Source organism: Scleropages formosus, chromosome 17, assembly GCF_900964775.1.
Source record: "Scleropages formosus chromosome 17, fSclFor1.1, whole genome shotgun sequence".
NCBI lineage: Eukaryota > Metazoa > Chordata > Actinopteri > Osteoglossiformes > Osteoglossidae > Scleropages > Scleropages formosus.
Genome location: NC_041822.1, coordinates 18,317,795 through 18,338,355, shown reverse-complemented (window position 1 = coordinate 18,338,355; position 20,561 = coordinate 18,317,795). Strand labels below are relative to the sequence as shown.

At 44.8% G+C, this 20,561-nt stretch overlaps 1 protein-coding gene across 1 annotated transcript in view; it reads right to left on the bottom strand.

The window, feature by feature from the left end:
* The window catches only part of stpg2 (sperm-tail PG-rich repeat containing 2), a 53,442-nt gene extending 35,480 nt beyond the window's left edge, over window positions 1–17,962 (bottom strand). The window contains exons 1-9 of the mRNA XM_029259721.1: window positions 17,857–17,962; window positions 15,365–15,474; window positions 14,690–14,845; window positions 13,611–13,769; window positions 8,891–9,006; window positions 7,902–8,013; window positions 2,674–2,763; window positions 827–986; window positions 521–684 (exon numbers count right to left, since the gene is read on the bottom strand). Of these exons, the coding sequence (XP_029115554.1) occupies window positions 521–684; window positions 827–986; window positions 2,674–2,763; window positions 7,902–8,013; window positions 8,891–9,006; window positions 13,611–13,769; window positions 14,690–14,845; window positions 15,365–15,474; window positions 17,857–17,962 (1,173 nt within the window). The remainder of the gene's footprint in view (window positions 1–520; window positions 685–826; window positions 987–2,673; window positions 2,764–7,901; window positions 8,014–8,890; window positions 9,007–13,610; window positions 13,770–14,689; window positions 14,846–15,364; window positions 15,475–17,856) is intronic.
* Window positions 17,963–20,561: the final 2,599 nt, after the last annotated feature.

Below are 20,561 nucleotides of genomic sequence, written 5' to 3'. Positions count from 1 at the left end.
GTCACTTGCACCTTCATCCAGCTCCCATATTTTCAAGCCAATCAAAGCTGATTCCTTTGGCTAGTCACCTAGCAACCAAAAAGGCATCATATTACCATAACTGCTACTTAACAGATGTTAGGTGCATATAGCCCTAGAGACACTTTTCAAATGTGAAAAGAGAGATGCAAGATGTGTGTGAAGTGCATTTGTAAAAATGTCCCGGTAAGGATAAAACCAAAACCCCATCCAGGGTGTATCCTGTTTGACACCCTCTGCTTCCAGGACAGGCTCCAGACCACTGTGACCCTGCACCGGACAAGCAGTTACTGGTAATGAATGAATTTCATGAACTGCGATTTATGTATTTAGCCAAAATGCTTAATGCTTAAGCAATTCTGGCTTTTAAAAGTAGTTTTTATCAGCCTCCACACATTAGCATATTAAAATAAATTTTAAATTCGTGCAGTGATATGTAAATGAAAAAATGTGTGAGTATGAGCATATGTGAGTGTGTTGGTGCTGGTTGATCGGGCCTCACCCTGTAGTCGCTTGGCCCCGGAGCAAAGGCCTCCTCCTTCTTGCCGAAGACGAGACTGCGCTGCGCTGTGGAACCGAAGGCCCCTTTCTGGGAGCTCCCTACACAGGCCTTCTTCAGGCTATCCTGGGCCATGCCGTAGTCAAACACGTTGTAAGACCCAGGGCCTGTAAGGGTGCTGTGCATTTAACGCACTCTTTCAAACACACACACACACACACACACACACACACACACACACACTCTCAGATCCACTCATATTCAATACCTACAGTGTGTTGCAAAACACTTTCCCTCATTCACACACACCTGGGCTTTCTGGTTTCCTGTCATCAGGGGGAAAGCGTGTGGAACTTTGGCAAAAGGGGCTCTTCTTCAGTCCTGTGTTCTTCTTGAGGAGCTCGAGAGCACAGCGTGGGTCACTGTAGGCCCCCACAGGGGGCGCTGTCTCCTTCACTGGGGCAAAACGCTGAGGGGTTGAGGGCACAAAGTCAGCCAGACATCTAGAGAGCGCAACATATCGCTCCTATATGTTGTCTTCATCCAGCATCTTTCAGGATAAATTTCTACTGCAAACATAGTAGTCCCGCACATCAGCACCCTGGAATGACCAGGCACTAACTGACCGATTAATAAAAAGATGAGTCAATGAAAGAGACGCTCTCATTATTTTCCTTTTCTTAAACACCCTGCCAGATTCCGGCAACTTTACAAAATTGCCTGGCTTTGTAAAAATGTCAAAAAAGTAAAGTTAAAATTAATTGCATAAAACCCATTACTTAGAACTCAAAAAGCTAAAGTCTCAAAACAATATTTTTTCAGACAGAATGCACTAATTCAAACTGAAAGGTCATGCATATTCATGATTTTGCTCCATCCTCCTGTCTTAATTGCTTCATTAGCATTATAAATTGCTTAATTTGTAACATGACAAAGTACTCCTGAAGTTTGCACCTATCTGGCCTGTATTCTAACAACACTGTATGCTGACTCTCGGGGAAAGAGTTGCAGGGAAGGCCAGAGTACTCAGATCCTCCATGAAAGACCCCCTGCGATCCTTATGTGAAGGTCTGCCAGGTGCCTCCAAAGGAATGATTCCCTGAGGAGCTGGAGAGGCCAGTACTGGGAATGGAATACGCCTGTTTTGGAGAACTCCCACTGGCAGTCGTCCCGTGTGTGTGTCAGCAGCATGCTGCTCGATGGTGGAGCTCCAAGGCAGATCAAACACCTGCTCCATCCAGGAGAGGAGACCATGTACAGACCCTGCCTCTTCCAAGGGATGAGTCCACAACTCTGTATCATCCATGGGAAGACTCATCAACCGTGCAGCATCCAGGAGAGGAGAAGCTGTACAGACCCTGCCTCATCAAAGAGATGGATGTACAACCCTGCACCAGCCAAGGGAAGACTGTACAGACTCATCATACTGAAGGCAAAGATCTACAAATTGTGACCCATCCAAGGGAAGGCTCTACAGGCCCTACCCCATCCAAAAGAAGTCTCCATAGACCCTTCTCATTCCAAGGCAAAGTTCTACAGACATGAGGTAGATGAGTAGGCAGGGCCAGAACCTGAGAGGCAGGAAGGTGGCTGAAAATGCTTGGTGGAGCACAACTACAAGTAAAGGAGATACCATCTCCATCAAAGGGCTCCCACAGGTGTATAGGAGGGTAGGGTTCAGAGGGTAGGGTACACACCAGCCACAAGCAACACATACTAACACCAACTTGTCAACTCACAGCACAGATGTAAATGGACTGAGCAGCTGCAACCTCAGAAAATTACTGTCTTGAGGAATTACTTTCAGCAGTGCTGCTTTCCTCAACGTTCCCACCTCACAGAGAAGGTGAAAAACATCCCATGATGAAAGAAAACAGTTTTCCAGTCATGTTGGTCTGATGCTTCACACATTAGCTTTACTTTGACAGGAGCTGTCCTCTTACCTGTCACTTCTTGCAAGACGTGTACATGTGGCCGTCCACAAGTCTGTGTCGTTAACAAGTGTTTGTCACCTCTGCGTGCGTGCCTCTGTGTGTGTGTGTGTGTGTGTGTATGTGTGTGTCTCCAAGTCACGGAGTAAGTCTCTTGAGCTCAAATCTCTGTACACAGAGGTTGGGAGAGATCCTGAAGGAGCCACGCAGGAAGTGGGCTGTTACCTCGGCCTGGGACAGGAAGGGTACGGCAGACGGATTAGCAGGATTCTCAAAAACGCCCTTGATGTGATAGTGTCCTGGACCTGGGATGCCCTGTGGGGAAAAGAGCAGAAAGGCAGGTGAGTGTGAGCACTGGCACTATAGGAGGCCACACCTCAACGTGGTGATGTTGAGGCTGAAGAAAGGTCACCAGGAGGAAGGTCAATGCCAGATTGAGAAGCAGGAAGACTCAATTCTAGGAAAACAAGAGGAATCGATCTACTGTGTGGGGGGTGAAAGGAGGGACAGGAGTGAGAGAGATGGGAGAGCAAAAGCTACTTCAGGACAAGCAACAGACTGCTGTAATGATGGGGGTCATCAAAATGCGCCCCCATTCTCCCCTGACCTCGGACCCCCCCCTCAGGCAGAGGGCCCCCTGTGGCCCCGCCAGCTGTTGCATGATGTATAGACCATTAGACTGCATATGACTGATGCAGTCAGAGGCACTTGGTCCTCGCGGGGGGACAATCATTCAAACAAATAAGCACACTGGGAACCAGGCTCTGCCCATGGACACACATACATATATGTCTATTCTGGCAAACACAGATATAGATACGTAAGCGTACACATGCAGGCTTTTGCTCCGAGAAAAATGCTGAAAAAGCATTAGAAATTATTCAAAGAAATTAGTCGGGGGGGGTGGCAGTTTGGCCTGGCCCTGTTCTTGGATGGGTCTGGGGTTCGAGTCCTGCTTGGGGTGCCTTGTGACGGACTGGCGTCCCATCTTGGGGGCGTCCCCTCCCCCCCTCCAGTCAATATGTGTGTGTGCAGTCCAATCAGGAATACTGAACCAGACCCTCTGTTATATAAGCAGAAAAACTCACAGTCACACACATAAGTATTTATAAATAGTGAGTGAGTGTGTCTAATTTCTTTTAACAGTATATCATATACATGCACACATGCAGGTACAAGCATCTGTTCAAACGCATCTGTTGAAACAAATAGAGGCTCTTATAGATATCGATACAGATGCAGTCCCACGCACAGTTAGATAACGAATACAGTAATTACACTTTATCCTCAGAGAAATAGTTCTTACAAATATAACATTTTTTTCTAATTTTATCTTTGGTTCTTATTCTCATGAATATTTGAGCTGGGTTTTGAGATTCGTCTCGTGGACACATTTTTAATGAAGATACTGGTGGAGTGACACGTGGCTGAAAGCAAGATGTCAGCACAGGTGTGGAACGGACAGCGTCAGCAGTGTGGGAGGTTAACCACACATTCACGCATACGGTCCCGCTCAAGCGTGTACTCATTCAGACGGAGGAACAGGCACAACATGAGGGCTGCATGAAGGTGGTGCGATTTGGCACACTGGGTACGGGAAAGAACAACTGCAGGTGGGAACTGGAAGGGGACAGGATCAACTCCCAGAAGGAAAGTTGCCATTCTGTCCTTGAGCAATACATCTACTGTACCTTTTCTCATCAAAAATCAGTGTAAACGGGTGCGGTGTAAGCTGGGAAAACCCTGCAGCCGTACCAGTGGTATAGACTAAGGCCTTCCATTCCCATAGCCTCTTCTTCCCGCTGGGACTCTTTTCACATGCCAGCATTCCCACATCCTCCCGCCACGTGACTGCTACAGTGTGATCGTGTTCAATCACCGCTCCTTCACGAGCATTCCCCAAACCGACTGTGCTCTGAAACAAGGATGCCCCCCAAATGAGGGTGCTGCCAAACAAGCAGAATTCCCACACAAGTACGCTAACAAACAAATGTACCCCGCAAACAAATCACAGCATGATGGGTTTCAGTCTCCAGCTGCCTCGATCACCCAGCCCATCCGATGCGATTGCTGCACCTGTCGAGACCCGAAGAACTACGCGATGAACAGAGAGCAAAAGAAGAAATAAACAAAAACAACTGAGGATTTGTATATTCCCTTCGCTCATGTGCCTAGTGTCTGTGCGCAACAGACTGTCTAAGTTCTCACATGGGGTTTACATCATCAGAGACAGTGGAGCCTTACATGAAAGGGGAGTGGGATAACCGCAGCCTTAGCGCTTGCCCCTTCGGACCATACAGCAGGAACTCGTCGCAGTTTTGAAATAACCTATATGCAGGAAAAGGGGAAAACACAATACAGACAGCTGGGTTTCAGCCGCCGGTGATTAACTGCATCAGTCAATCAGTAATTTCCGCTCCAAGGCAGAGGAATGAAGACATTTCCAGAATTTCTGCGGCAAACAAGTTTGGGGGATGCACGGTGTCTGTATCCAATGGTGGAGAGCAATGGCCCCAGTAATGACCCATCTGTTCTGAGTAGGGCAGTCAGCTTCCCTCTAATGATGACTGATGCAGGGGGCTTTCCAACACACATGGAGCGCCCCAGCAGACCCCAAGGTGTTCGACAGCCAGTGGGGTCACTCCCACCGGCTTGCGCCTGAGACGGGCAGATCCATGTGCAGAGGTCAGCTTGAGAAAAATACCCCAGAGACTCTGCCACCTTCAGCACAGGCGCTGAAAGCGGAGCACGGCGCTGACCTCCAGGGTGAGCGAGCCTGTGTGGACACCTAGTCTCTGGAATATTTCCTGAACCGCTAGTCACATACGGGGTCACGGGGAGCCAGAGCCTACCCGGCAACACAGGGCGTAAGGCCAGAGGGGGAGGGGACACACCCAGGACGGGACGCCAGTCCGTCGCAAGGTACCCCAAGCGGGACTCAAACCCCAGACCCACTGGAGAGCAGGACCCGGTCCAACCCACTGCGCCACCGCGCCCCCCTAACGTCTCTGGAATATCTTCCTATGAATTACGCATCTTAGAATGAGAACGAAGCCCTTCTCTCGAGCGCATGGACCGCAACCCGTGCCACACCTGCCCCGCGACTACGAGAAAATGAGTGATGAGTTTCCGAAAAGCGTGTACATCTACAGAGACATCGCTGCATGTAGGCAAAGCCTGCAGCTCCACGTGGTCTCTCTCGGTGAAGTCAAATGAATACGTTGATAAATAAATAAAGAGGTTGTATTCGGTCTGACTGTTGAGTGTTGTCTCCCCCTACCGGCGGCGCTCTTCCCGCTGCAGCAGACAAATGGGCCTACGGTCATGATTTTCCCCCAAGAATGAACCAAAGGCACAGCTGCAACTGCACAGCTATAAAAGCAGGACAACGAACTTCTCATTGTTAGTGATTTTTCTATAGAAAAAGCCTTCCAGATGAGCACCAAATGATGTTTCATTAACTCAACGATAACCACCCAAACGCAGGATATGTAAAACACACAGGGCATAGAATTAAATGCGACACAAGAACATAAGCACTCGGAGGCTTAATGCTCTTACATCATTTTACAGCAAACACTTGTATGAGTGCTGGTTAGAACATACTATTTAATCTTTTTAAGTCATTTAGCGTTGTTATTGGATACAACTTTTAAATTTTAGTTCATAAACAAGGGATCAGCGTATGAGCATTAAGAGTAAATTATGGTTGTTATGGTGGGCTGAGTAAATTATAGTGGTTCCAAAGCGGCAGTTTGGAGTAAATGGATGCAAAAGTAGTGGTTTTGTTCTACACAAGGGACAAAACAGTCATATGTGTCTTTGTGGGATGTCATTGAAACCCCACCCTGCTGTTTTAACAACAAAACCATCTCATGTTCTCGGTTTCCGTGTTTCCATGGTGGTTGCTATGGTTTAATGTTTTCCATCTGCCAGTGCAAAGTTAAATGAGGAAGAAAAAAAATAAACGGAGAAAAAAAAAAACAGCTGCCAAAAGTAATTCTTCTTACTGCTTGTAAGTTTTTGTGAACACTTTGCTTTAAAACTCCAGATATAATCGCTCCTATTGTTAAATGAGCTGTAGCACGAGAGACGCTCGCCATCCCGGAACGAACGTTTTCAAACAGACAACCAGCAGAGGTTTCCTTTTGACGCGTAGTTCATCGAGCAATCCATCAATCAAATAACTAGATGATGATGTGTTGTTTCTGTTCCCGACTCTGTATCTAATCGATCCAAGCAGGCAACGCGTTGGCCACCTTAGGGCACCACGCTAAGTTAATGAAAGGCCTGCACTTCCTGCCCAATAACAGTGATTTAATACTACAGGGCTCTGTAATCCCGAAACAGCCGAGGCCTCGCTGCGAAAAAGACATTTTGAATGAAGCCAGTGGCACGCTGTCGTGAATAACACTACTTTAAACGGCACTGCGGAATTTATTGTGTCTGCGCAGTCCGACGGGCAGCTTGAAGCCGCCCGCCTCGGAGCCGAAACGAGGGCCTCCACGCCGAGCACGGCCATTTAGAAGCTACCCCCACGGGTTAGCGAACTCCGCTCCCCAGGTGAAGGCGCAACGGAACGGCCTTCTGATTGCCGCAATGAATGCGGCCTACGTTAAGTCGCTCCCTCCGCCGAGCTCGAACAATAGAAAGAGAGTGAAGAGAAAAAGGTTTTCGGTGCACAACACCACCGGGTGGACTTCAAGTCAGAAAAAAAAATAAAAAATCAGGGCACTGGATTCAAGGATTCAGAGCAAAAATATATTTAAAGCATATTCAAAGGAGGAGCTGATCGCATGCGTTTGCATCTATAGATTACATACCGTACCAGTAAACGTTGTGAGTGCACCTGAGCGACCTGGGAAACGCCTGTATGGGCAGAAAAGTGAAAGCAAAGCGACACGCGAACGTCCGGTATCTCCGGGAAGTGCTGCAGAAGAATTTCGAAGACATGGAACCTGATTTACTGATCTGATTTTTTAACCGCACTGAAAAAAAAACCTGGTGTTAAGCATACTCGCACTTTTGACCGGTATTGAAATGAAAGGAAACCACGTGTGGTACACGGTGCGCAGAATAAGTTTTAAGACTGACCGCCGTGTGGAGGTAATTCGATTGCAAGCCATCAGCACATGCGGCACAGCAGTGCCGCACAAAGTCGAGTCTTGGAACATATTGGTTGTACAATGTATTTCTTCCCTGTACTGTTCATTGTATGTGCAGTATATGTATGCATACATTTCTTCTATGCAAATATATTTCTATATGAAGGTATTAATACAATTTATATTTACCGTAACACTTCTCTGTAAAGCAGCTTTCAATGTTAAGATACTTAATATTATTTGTCCATTTGCACAGCTGAATCATTTTACTAGAGTACTTCAGGGTAAGCACACAGCTAAATGCATAAGCCCCACATCACCTCTCTCTCTGTGGGAGCGGAGAGTTACCTTCTTCATCTCCTGCAGGGAGACTACTTCATGGTAGCGTGGGATGAACAGCTCCGCCTTGCTCTCCAGCTCCTTCCTCACGTTGATGTTCTCATAGACGATCTTATGGCTCCTGTCAGGGGGAATGTGTCCGTAGCTCACTCAAAGACAGTAAGAATAAAACCAGTTACCCCTAATAGCCACGGTGAACCTTCACATTACTCACAGCTCAGGTAACCTGACACACTTCTGCCACACACACTTCTGAAATGACCCCAGTGGGAAGATACCCCTAAAGACAACCCGTAGAGAGGACGAAAACGTTCGAAACTCATCGGTAACGTGGCAAGGCCTCCTAGAGAGGCTTCGACAGTCACTACACAAAGGTTTCAAGATTTACTGAGCTAAGGTTGGAATTTACATTTACTTTTACATTTACATTTTTTATTTAGCAATTTTTTTTCTCCAGTATGATATTGAATTCAGTGGAAAACAAAGTGCTTTTCATAACAGCCCAAAAGCTTTAGATGCAGACATACTTTGTTGAAGCAACGGTAGTTTGTCCGATACCACTGTTTTTTGTTAACACACATTTCACAAGCAGCTGCTCATAGAATTGAGTCTGATAGGAAATACAAAGTTGATTAGGGACAGATGGTGTGCTGCAAGTTTATGGATCTGTTAGGAGATCGGGAGAGAAGTGGGTCTTAAAGATATGCATTTTGAGACCCTTCTTGAACGTTGTAGCAGATTCAGCAGTTCTGAGGAACAGTGGGAACTTATTGCACCACACTGAGGCCCAAAATGAGAACCTACAGACTTTCAGTTTCAGTCAGACCCCCTATATGTGGAACCACGAAGGGGCCAAAGATAGAGGGGCATAGCAGGGTATTGGGAATATCAACCACTGATTTCTGAAAAGTGAGCTAATTTGCAGTCCCCTTAATAATTTTGTGTGTGTTTTGTGGGTATTTGCACATTTGTGTGTGTCAGGACTGGCATAAACTCACTTTTCCGGACTGTATGCCCCAGGTCCAGGGCCCTCGACCACCTTCACCTCGCACCGTTTCCCAGTCATCTTCCCAAAGTGCACTCCCCTGTACTTCTGAAAGGATGAGTTCTCTGCCTAAGACAGAGTGTCAGAGACATGAGGGAAGCAAGATGGAGTCGGCATCATTCCTCTACTGCGCTGCCACCACACATATGTGGTAACAGATGTTTCTGAAAAGGACCGTGCTTTTTTTACACCTAAAGAGCTTCACTTTGCGGAAAGATGTGGAAGACAGCAACACGAAGACAACTGCAGTGCTTATGCTTAATAAGAGATCACAGGACGGTTAGCCAAACTGATTAGGCATTAAAAACTAATCATCTGGCAGCGAGATGCGCCAGTGGACACCCACTGACAGCCAATTACATGGCAGCGAGACCCTGCACAAAAGAAATCTACTGCAGGAAAAAGAACTGCCACTACACCCTGCACTGCATGTTCACACGTTTACAATACTTGCGATGTTTTTACAATTGTTTCTTTGATTCTCTTCAATTCCAAGATTCTGACAAAATGTAGTCTGTTTCATCTATAATCAATAACCATTTGTTCATGGCAGAGTCACAGTGGTCTAGAGTCTGTCCTGGAAGCAAAGGGAGTGAGGCAGGGTACACACTGGATGGGACACCACTCCATCATAGGGTAATCTCACACACACATATGCACATGTACACACTATGAGCAATTTAGAGCCACCACTTCACCTGAAATGCAGGTCTTTGGACTGGGAGGAAACCAGAGCACCTAAAGAAAATCAAGTGAGGACAGGCAGAACATGCAAACTCCACACAAGCTGAGTCAGATTCGAACCCAGGTTCACATCACACCCATAACCTAGGAGCTGTGAGGTGCCCACACTACACGCTGCACCACTGTGCCACATAAAATACAGACTTTCACAATGCAAATAGATTTCCTAATGTGTCTAATCAAACATTGAAAAAACACACCTCTACATCCAGCCTTACATAAGACCAATGTTAAGAAACAGAAAACTTTATCATTAAAATTGCCCATCAAATTTAAATCCTTCCGAAATACTCAAGGTCCTTCCATGTGTCATAAGCGAATGTAAAATGTAACCGTTCTGCTACAATGTCCTTATCTAAGTTATTAATATGCCAGAGGGAGCAGAGAGGCTATTGCCAAATTTTTTTGGTGCTTGTTTTTTTTTTTTTTTCCCCCGCAGAGTCCCTGTGTGACATCACCCCATTACTGTTACTCTGTCCTGCTGGCGTCGATTGTAAATCCAGTGGCTAATTGCCTCTTTAATACCCACAGTCTTTAGTTTTATGATGAACCACTCACATAGCACTTTAAAAGAGCGTTACAGAGTATCCAAGTGTAAAATATCATATGTTCTAAGTAAGTCAAGAAACATTTTTGACCTTATTGAAAAGTCTATTCAGTTTATATCTATAACCTTTTCCAAATTATAGAGCGTGATAATCTGCAAACTACGCCGGTTGCCAAAAGTGCCCTGTGAATAATTTGATCATTTCACCTAGTTAACACATATTATGATTCTCCTTTTCCAGTCACTGAGAATCTTACGTTTTCGTGAACTGGAGAAGGTTCATTGCGTGCATGTAAACCCTTTAATGACATATTCCGTTTTGGTCTGGAGGTTTGTTTTTTGGAAATTTTCTCACTTTCTCAATTCTGATTTCTTTATTTAACTGTTTTGAAATACTTTTTGCATACTAGTGTTCAGGGATGGTGTTTTAACTTTTCTTTTGCTGATGAAACTCAACAAACTAGTTAATATCTGGAAGCTTCTAACAGCTGAAGAGAAAGCTCCCCGTACTTTGCTTACCTTTAACAGACATGAGCATTTCTATGTCTAGCTGACGTTCCCTTTTCTTGTGTAATAATGCTAGAAAAATATTCACCTTGAGATGTGACTAAAAGACTAGGAATGTTGAGAAGTTTGCTTTTTGGAATGACTCTTGGATCTTTTTTCAGCCCAGGGCTGAATTTCACACGGTGCCCATTCATAAACAATTCATAAACATATTTCTTAGAAATTGTATGAAACAGTTTCTTCATTTTTTAAGCCTCCCGTTGAGCCTGCAAAGATGTTTTTACTTTTATTTTTTTCCTATATTTCAAGAATACACTGTCGCTTCATCATACGAACACAAAAGTCTGTTCCTATTCCATTTTGTTCATAACTCCAAAGTCTCCTTTACCACAAAGTCAACTAATGGTTTATTATACAGATGCTCCTCAATTTATTTGCAGGTTAGGTTCTGTAAAAACTTCACGTATAGCTATAATAAGTAAAGACATTTTTTAAGAATTTTTTAAAATATTTTTAACTTTGAGCAAAATTCAAATTAAAGCAAATTTTAAAAAAGTCCTATTTAAACTTGTGCAATGTTCATCACGTTGTTATTGATCGCCAACACCGAGGACACCAGAGACTGTACATACTGTGGAAGGTAATTCAAACTGCGGTAGCCTCACACTCCTGCTCTCTTTGGGTGCCTTTTACTGACACTTATTTGTGGAGCATGTAAAGACATGTTGCATTTGCTCCACAACAAAAATTTTAGAAAATAAAGAAAAAGTGTCCAGAAGTAAACATGACACTTCATGTATTTTCAGTCACATTTTGTAGCGTCTGTATCTCTGGAAACACATAACTTGACCATTCTTACTAACAAGTGCATCAGTGTTTTAAGTACTGGTTGCAGATTTACATTTATTCATTTAGCTGATGCTTTTATCCCCAAAATGACTCACAATGTAAAGGTTATAATTATTTACTCATTTATACATCTGGGTAATTTTGCATAAGTACCTTGCTCAGTGGTACTACAGCCAGAGGTGAGGATGAAACCTTCAATCTTTGGAATCAAAGGTACTAACCCTAACCCCAATTTCTGTCTATACTTTTAAAATCCAGTCACCACCAAAAGGTCAAACACATATTTGTAAAACTATCCCATTCACAACTAAAATCTCATGCATAAAACAGTTTTGACGAAACAGTTTCAGAAGCATGACAAGTAAGAAAGGAAAGACACTTGTCAAGAACCATTCATTGTGTCATCCATTAATTCTTGCTCTTTTCCAACATCTTTAAACTTTATCCCATGTTACAGAGCGACTCACACATCGGGAGGAATGTAAAATTATCCGATTGAGCAGATTTTTAATGTTATAATAAAAAGACTGCTTCATGTTACCATCTCCAGCTGCCGTGCCGCAGCTTACGGTACGTGTACGTTGTGGCCGCCCTCGACTCGTACCGGCCCGGACCCACCCCATGAATCGGAGCCCACCTTACGCCGTGACGCCGCATCCCACTTAATTCAGAGCCAGGGAAAAAAAAAGAAGAAATGGGGATTCTTTGTCTCTCCTGGACCAGGAGTGCCCATTAAGCTGTATCTGACAAGTCATACACTTTTCAAAAACCTTTCTGTCTAAAACACCGCAATTAGAAAGCTACTTAACTCCATGACCCAGCAAAATCCGAGGTGAAAATCACATCTATCAGAAGATTAAAAGTCTTTAAAAGACAAGTGAGAAAGGGAGAAAGAAAGAAATAAATTGATGCACTCCTCACAACCCCAAATCACAGATCTCTTTGCGGCTGCACTAAATGCATTGGCCCGACTAACCTCAAGGACGCTGTTGACTGGGCTCGTCATTAGCAAATGAAATATGGTTTAATTGAAAGTAAGACGGGAACTTGCCGCATTATTTTAAGTGAACACTGTAATATAACTTGAAGAAGGATTGCTAACAGCTTCCCCTGTTGGCACTGGAATGGATGAACAAGCCTCTCATTACCTTTCAGAAGTGGCACAAGCCTCATTAGCAACAGCGTAGAACGTTCTAGAAGAATTAGGAAGCCAAGTGGCACGTAATGTCAGCTGCTAGTGAATCTTTCTCGGTTTCCAAACACACACGCACGGAGAGAGGCGCATGTCATCGGCTGGACTTCCATTCGGAGAACAGGATTAATATTTTATACCTAATAATTACCTTATAATAATTCAGATGTCAGGCTACTGTACAGAAATTTTTCTACTTGACATATTACAGTTTTCCTTATATTATGAAGCTGAGCTGATTGACGGGTTTTTTGATAAGTTCAGCTTGCGCTGTAATGACACAACAGTCACAGCTAAAGAAAGTATGGCAAGAAGCCTGACATTTTTCACATTTAAAAGTTCTCTGTGTACTGTATACACGTTTGACTGGTCTGTCGCTGATCAGAAAACTCACTTGTATTCTGTCACAGTGCCAGCAAATGAAGGTGTCACATGACCGGTTGGTGTACTTCCATTTTTTCTCTAAGGAATCTCCAAAACTGGCGGGTTTGGCCTGTGCCTACTTTCTGGTGGGTCTGGGGTTCGAGTCCCACTTGGGGTGCCTTGCGATGGACTGGCATTCCGTCCTGGGTGTGTCCCCTCCCCCTCCAGCCTTGTGCCCTGCGTTACCGGGTTAGGCTCCAGCTTGCCGTGACCCCGCTTGGGACAGGCGATTTCAGTCTGTATCTGTGTGTAGAATCTCCAAAACTTTACTTTGGTACACTGAGCAAATGGTTTAATTTGAAATGGTTACACTTCCTTCCTGCGGTCCTCACGTGTTGTGTCTGAGTGAGTGCGTCGGTGCCTCTGTGAATATCTGCGTCAATCTGTGTGCGTGTGTGTGGATCCTCTTACCGGCTCTGGGTTGTAAAAGGCCGGGCCCAGGGTTTGGTCCCTGGAAGGTGGCACCTGCCTGCACAGAAGCCCGTCCTGATTCTCCACATAGCCATAGGCCTGGCCCGGTGATGGAATGGACGGGATGTCAGGATGCTGCGGGTACCCGGTGATTTTGGTCTGGGAGGCGAGGGAAAGCACACACATCACTCAGAGAAGAGGCATCGCTCGGGCTGCTTTTTTTTCCCCGCTCTCCTCCTCCCCACCTGTCAGATGCCTCTGTAATGTCTGGGCAACAGAACTGCCATCGAATCTGTTGTTCTACATTTTCACAGTGGATCTAACACAGTGAGAGACAGTGACAACCAAAGATATCCCACGCATATTTATTACTATTTATTCATGCAGCTCATTCTTTTCTAAAGCCGCTTACAGTGTCGGGTTCGTTTACCAAGGTACTTACAATTATTTATTGTGAGTTATCCAGGTAGGATTCGAACCCAGGGTCTTTAATTTGAACACTCTAACCGCTACATTGCCTGCTGCACCAGAAATAAGAACCAGAACCCAATCAGCCCAAAACCACAGGATTACCCACTAAACCACCCTCATGGTGGACATAAGGCTTTTGTAAATACACACACACACACACATTTTCAGAACCGCTTGTCCCGTACGGGGTCGCGGGGAACCGGAGCCTACCCAGTAACACAGGGCGTAAGGCCGGAGGGGGAGGGGACACACCCAGGACGGGACGCCAGTCCGTCGCAAGGCACCCCAAGCGGGACTCGAACCCCTGACCCACCGGAGAGCAGGACCCGGTCCAACCCACTGCGCCACCGCGCCCCCGCTTTTGTAAATATTTTAGTTTTTTTTATTTATTTGTTATTTACTTCGGGCCCATAAATGTATACAGGAGGATCACCTTCACTGACTGAGTTGACCTTTCATTTCATTTAGACTTGACTGAGAAGAAGCAGCCAGTCTGGGTTTGTGCACAGACCTCAGTCCTACAAGGTGTGGTGAAGAGGAGGACATTAAGAGGAGGACCCTGGACCAGTGAAGGGAGATTGACAGACATAGCGGGACAGGATTATTACCATTTTCTTCCCTGGTGAATCACCCTCAGCATCTCTGTATTTCACACCGAAAGGTTCCGGAAGCAGGTTGTATGTTCCTGGGCCCGGGACCTCGGTAACTGCATCCTCGAACCGCTGGAGCCGGTTCTGAAGGCTTCTCCCCCCTGGGATGTGGTTCTGCGACAGTCAGACACCATCCTTAGCCGAGAAGCTGCATCGGCATCAGTCATAGCTCACATTCAGCTGCTTGGCACATCACATGTTCCTCTTATCGATAAACATATATATATATATATATATATATATATATATATGTATATATATATATATATATATATATATAGAAGGAATATATATATACATACATACATACATACATATATATATATATTCCTTCTACAAGAAACACTCCAGTACATACTGTTTCATATTCAGAAGAAGGGGCTTCCAGGAAATGCTGATGTATTCTGGGGGAAACGAATAACGCTAATGCAAATACACTTACTCCAAGTCTGATGGAGGAGTCATAGATATTTTATGCAAAGTTGGTACTTCGATGTACCCTATTACTTGGAGACCCTTAACACAATAGTACAGTGATATTGGTAGAAATGAGATAGAGCAGGGCTGCTGAATGTGGGTGGTGGGGGAATCATGGCAGAGCGGTGTTCGGGGAGGTGGGATACAGGTCTATACCTGAGGAAGAGAGGGATTGTACTGTCCGGGTCCAGGCGACTGCTCTTTATTTCCAGACCTCTGGAATATCGTCTCCCTTCTGGTCAGTGACAGAAATGGGGCATAACTCTCTGAAAAGTGACAAATATGCAAAACGGGAAATGGAAAAGTCTGCGATCAGCCCTGACTGTATATCATATTATTTACTGCTATACTATAATAAGAAATATAGCATTCTTTAGAGGAAATGTCCAATAGCAATTTAGATTTATTTTAAAAAATTGTTTTTAAAGATTGAAATGTGTGTTTTTAATCCTAAACTATGCGATAGATAGATAGATAGATAGATAGATAGATAGATAGATAGATAGATAGATAGATAGATAGATAGATAGAGCTATACCAACCAACCAACCCTCCTGAGTGGGGTCGCTGTGAGCTGGAGCCTATCACAGAAACACTGGGCACAAGGTTGAAAGGGGAGGGGAAACACCCTGGATGTGACGCCAGTCCATCACAGGACTCAAACACCGGACCTGCCTTTAAAATTGCCTAGGTTTTGAATAACTTTTTACTTTGTTAAATTAGTTTCCAAAGACATTTAACCAGTGTTCAGTGTCTAAATATAGAAACACAACACATAATGGTACATTTCCCACAAACAGCAGAGATATAGCACACAACCATTTATTCATTTAGCTGATACTTTTCACCCAAGTGACTTACAATATTAAGCTACATACAATTTCTTACCCATTTCTACAGCTGGGTAATTTTACTGGCGCAATTTAGGGTAAGTACCTCGCTCAAGGGTGTTACAGCAGTAGGTGAGATCTGAACCTGCAAACTTTGGGTCCAACTATCACTATGCTACCAGCTGCCCCCATTTCTGTCAAAAAAATGAGCGTTTTTATGAATATACACATTGCCAAAGTATATCACTGTTTGTGGTGTGACTTCTGTAGACATAATAAGGTGGATCTACGCTGGTTACTTCCCACCTTCTCCAGTTACCTGTACCCGAAGGATCAGGGCTTCAACATGCAATATTTTGCACTGCTGTTTAGTTAGGAAGGTATATTACAGCAAGACTCACTGCAACATACTTTACACCAAGCTAGAAAAAACATGCAGTCGCAGCTTATGGCTAATAAAAGTGGAATAAAATCGGAAGACAGAGTGATGGTCATAAAACGTAGCGGGAACAAAGAACAATAGGTTTTCACCGTTGGCCTGGAAGCCAACAAAACACACACAAAAACAAAGGAAAAAAGAACAACAACCTTCAGCTGCTGGCTTGGAGATATAGAAAACAGTCACACATTTTGAGTGTAACATTACCTTCCTTGCTCTAAATCATTTTAGCTGTGGCGGTAATGAATGGAGCAGTATATTCACTGTTATTAATGGTTCCTGAGTCAATTAATCGCATTTTGATGGGCACATTGTGAACCACATATGCAGGATCCATTACTCCAAGTCCAAGTTCTTGACCAAGTCATGTATTCAACCCTACGGTAACCAGATAATTTGTAGATGGTAATTGTTTCATGAGGGGACGCGGTGGCGCAGTGGGTTGAGCCGGGCCCTGCTCTCTGGTGGGTCTGGGGTTCGAGTCCCGCTTGGGGTGCCTTGCGATGGGCTGGCGTCCCGTCCTGGGTGTGTCCCCTCCCCCTCCGGCCTTACGCCCTGTGTTGCCGGGTAGGCTCCGGTTCCCCCGCGACCCCATGTGGGACGAGCGGTTCAGAAAGTGTGTGTGTGTGTATTTGTTTCATAAGCACAAAAAAGAGGCCAGCTATGTCAAACCAAAGTATTGTCAATTCATGTTGCACATTGCTATATGCTCCAGACACAAAAAAAAAAAAAATTACTGGAAAAGAACATCACAAATCCTTCTTAATAATGTTTGACTGCTAGCAGATTCAGGTTTCATAACATCAGACAGCCTCCTTAATGCATTTTATTTGCATAAATTTCCCCAGAAACCAGGTGAAGGACACCGAGTGCTGCTCACATAGAGCCAAATGACCCAGTGCTTCTAAAATCATATGTTACATATGATTTGTAGCACAGCTCTAATGTGGCTTTTAATTCATTCTGATTTTCCTGTAAAAAGGTGATTTATGAAAATTTGTCACAACACAGATAATATTCCATCATGTACTCCATCTTTAGGATACTAACTACATTCTCAGCAGATATTTTAAAAATGCACCGTTAAGTAATAAAAGTAAATTTGTTAAAAAAAAGTTCAATGAAAAAGACGAAGCTAAAACAGGATTATTTAAAGCAGACAAGTACCAAAGACCAAAGTAAAAAATCAATTATGAAAAAATGAAATAATTAAATCAGCCTTAATTTAATATTACATCAGCTATGCTATTGTGTATTTAAGTGGGACATTAAAGGGCTAAAGAGGACATTAGATTGGTCCTGAGGGATAAGGACTTTCTCACAGTCATTCAGTCAATCAGTGTCCTTCACAGGATCCTGATCCCACAAAGCATCCCTACCTGATTGGTTCGGTTCGAGAAGACTGACATGGTACGATCCTGGTCCTACGTTGGCCGGGGTGCTGCCCACGGTTTGGAGGGTTACCCTGGCTGCTCTCTCATACATCCTTGTCTCCACACAACACAACTGCACCCTCACTTACCACTCCAAACAGTCACATTTCCTGTTTTTTTTCACAAAAAAAAAAAATAGCCATTGCAGCATTCAGCAAGGGAGGTACATGCCAGCCACGTTCATTTGAATACGCAGAATCCAGAATATCATCGATTTGACTTGCAGGAATAATAGAGAGGAGACGGGGCTCAACAGGGGCAGTTCGGAGAATGCAGAACGGCACTGCAGGAATGTTGTTGTGTGTCGTTGCCCGGATACAAGTCACGCATGAGCAGTGGAAAAGACGATCCGCCACGTGCGAGCAGTCTTCCATGATAGATAGATATATAGATAGATAGATAGATAGATAGATAGATAGATAGATAGATAGGTACTGTTATAACACAGCAGCTATAAAAATGGTAGTGAAATTTTACTTGTCAGTGCAATGCTCTCAACTGCTGGCCTTCAACAGAAGTAAAGGAGAAGTAATAGAACATAAGCATTAAACATCTACGGTCAAATGGAAAAAGGTCTTCCAGCGTCTATGTATTTACACCAAGGCCTTCAGTACTTTCTCGGGAAAGTGAAGAAATTACTCCAGCTGCCATATTTCTTCCTCTCCTATTTTCTGACAATTTGTCAATATCAGAGACATGTTTACCGTGCAAGGCAAAAAAAAAGAAAAACTGTTTGACAGCTTAGTCTACGTTTGAGTCCCTTTACGATTCCCTTTACCTACTGCTTCGGTGGAATGAAAGGATGACTGCAATGAAACAGAAGAAACGAGGAATATACAGCAGCGTTCCTGCAGTGCTGGGCACCCGGTGCGATTTGTTGGCTGCTGGCTTTTTGCTTTGAGCGATTGTTACTGTTATCTGATTTTCCTTCCAATCTCTGCTGAATTCCACCGGTTTCGTGTTGGAGACTTTCTGCAGTCTTTTCATCTTTTGTCTCCACTACTTCATTGTTGTTTTATATATTATTTTTCCCCCACTCTGTACGCTGCCCAGCTCAAATGGGGGGTGTCCATAGGCTCTACCCGCTCAGCTGGGTTCACCAGTCATTGGATCTTCCCCGCTGCCTATAATAACGCCTTGAGCACCGGGCCTGCTGTGCATTGCTTCTTCAGCCGTCTCGTTCGGCAGAACTCTCTCCTTGTTGGGAAGGACACCTCTGTTCCTTCTTCTTTGTTTCGTCTGACGCTCGGTGGGATCACAGTCTTGGCCGGCACTCTGCTCCTTGCCCATTCGGCTGTGGTCCCGGGTGCCGGCCGGGCTCAAGGGGCCCTCTCGCTGCAACCTCACACCTAATGGCAAGAGGGCAAATTTGAGGTCCTCCGGACGATCACACCTGCCAGCCTACAGCTCCTGCAAAGTGAGGGATCCTAACTCTACTTTCCTGGGAAATAAAGACATGATGGAGTCACACTTATCCCTGATGCCATTTGGGGAGGGTGTTCAAAATCGTAGAATAGAACCTTGATGAAATAGGGAACGTCTGCAAGCTCTTTACCCATCAGCCCACATCCCCCACCCCTCATGCGCTATTTGCAGTGTTTTTTGGGTTCACTCACTGTTTTAGGGTAAGTGCTCTCTCCTTCTCTTTCCCTCTCTCGGGTTTTGGCATATTTTATTCTGTATGGAAAATTACCTCGAAGAGTGGCACAAGGGCCAAAGTGGAACAGATGAGTCATAGCACAGAGGGCACTCCAATCCCTCCCAGTCCCATTCAGCACACAGACACACATGCGGGCGGTGACAGCGGATGGCGCTATTTGATGCGTTTTGCTTGGGCAACTCTGTGATAGTATGGGATGAGCGTGCCACGATCTGCACTAACCACCTCTTCACACGAGCTGACGGGAGATGCGTTCCCCTCCATTCTGATGCGTCCGTACAGTGGACAGAGCACACATGGAAGCGCGCCATCCTGCACGTTGTTTCTTCCTTTCTTTCCTTTCAGTCACCCTTCCCCTTTTCTCTAACATTCAGTCAGGGTAGCTGTGACATCAGCACCCAAAGGGGCAGACGCTTGTGCTCCTGTAGTGGGGACTCATGCAAACCTGTAACTTGAATGATCTGCAAGGAGTGGAACACATTTGTTAAAGACCATCACCTGCTGTCTGTAAGGGTCACACTGAATGACAGCCAGAGGGCATACATATGGTCATTTCTGAGTACCTTAATGTCACCTTTGTATCAAGGTGACTCTCACAATGTCATGAAAGGGAAAAAAAATCAGCTTGTCTTAAAAACCATGCTCCTTGAACTTCTCCAGTCTTTATACATGGCTATCAAAGTAAATCATACAAATAAACTGAAACTGTCAGAAACGTTCTTGTGCTTTCCTAAGCGCATCCTATACTTCATTTCCATCTACGGCAGGCCATTTCCCAGCGGGCATTGCTGTATTTTACTGCCTCTGGCTCCCTCTGCAGGTTGTGCTCATGCTCTGCTGCACTACAGAATATCTGAGCACTTGAACAATGTCCCACACAGAGCCCTGGGACTCTCTCCAGACCTCTGCTATTGGACCCATCTCTCTCTAGTCTCCTCAGATCTGTGGGTCTGTAATCTACCAGCCATCTAAACTGCCTATACTGAGAAAA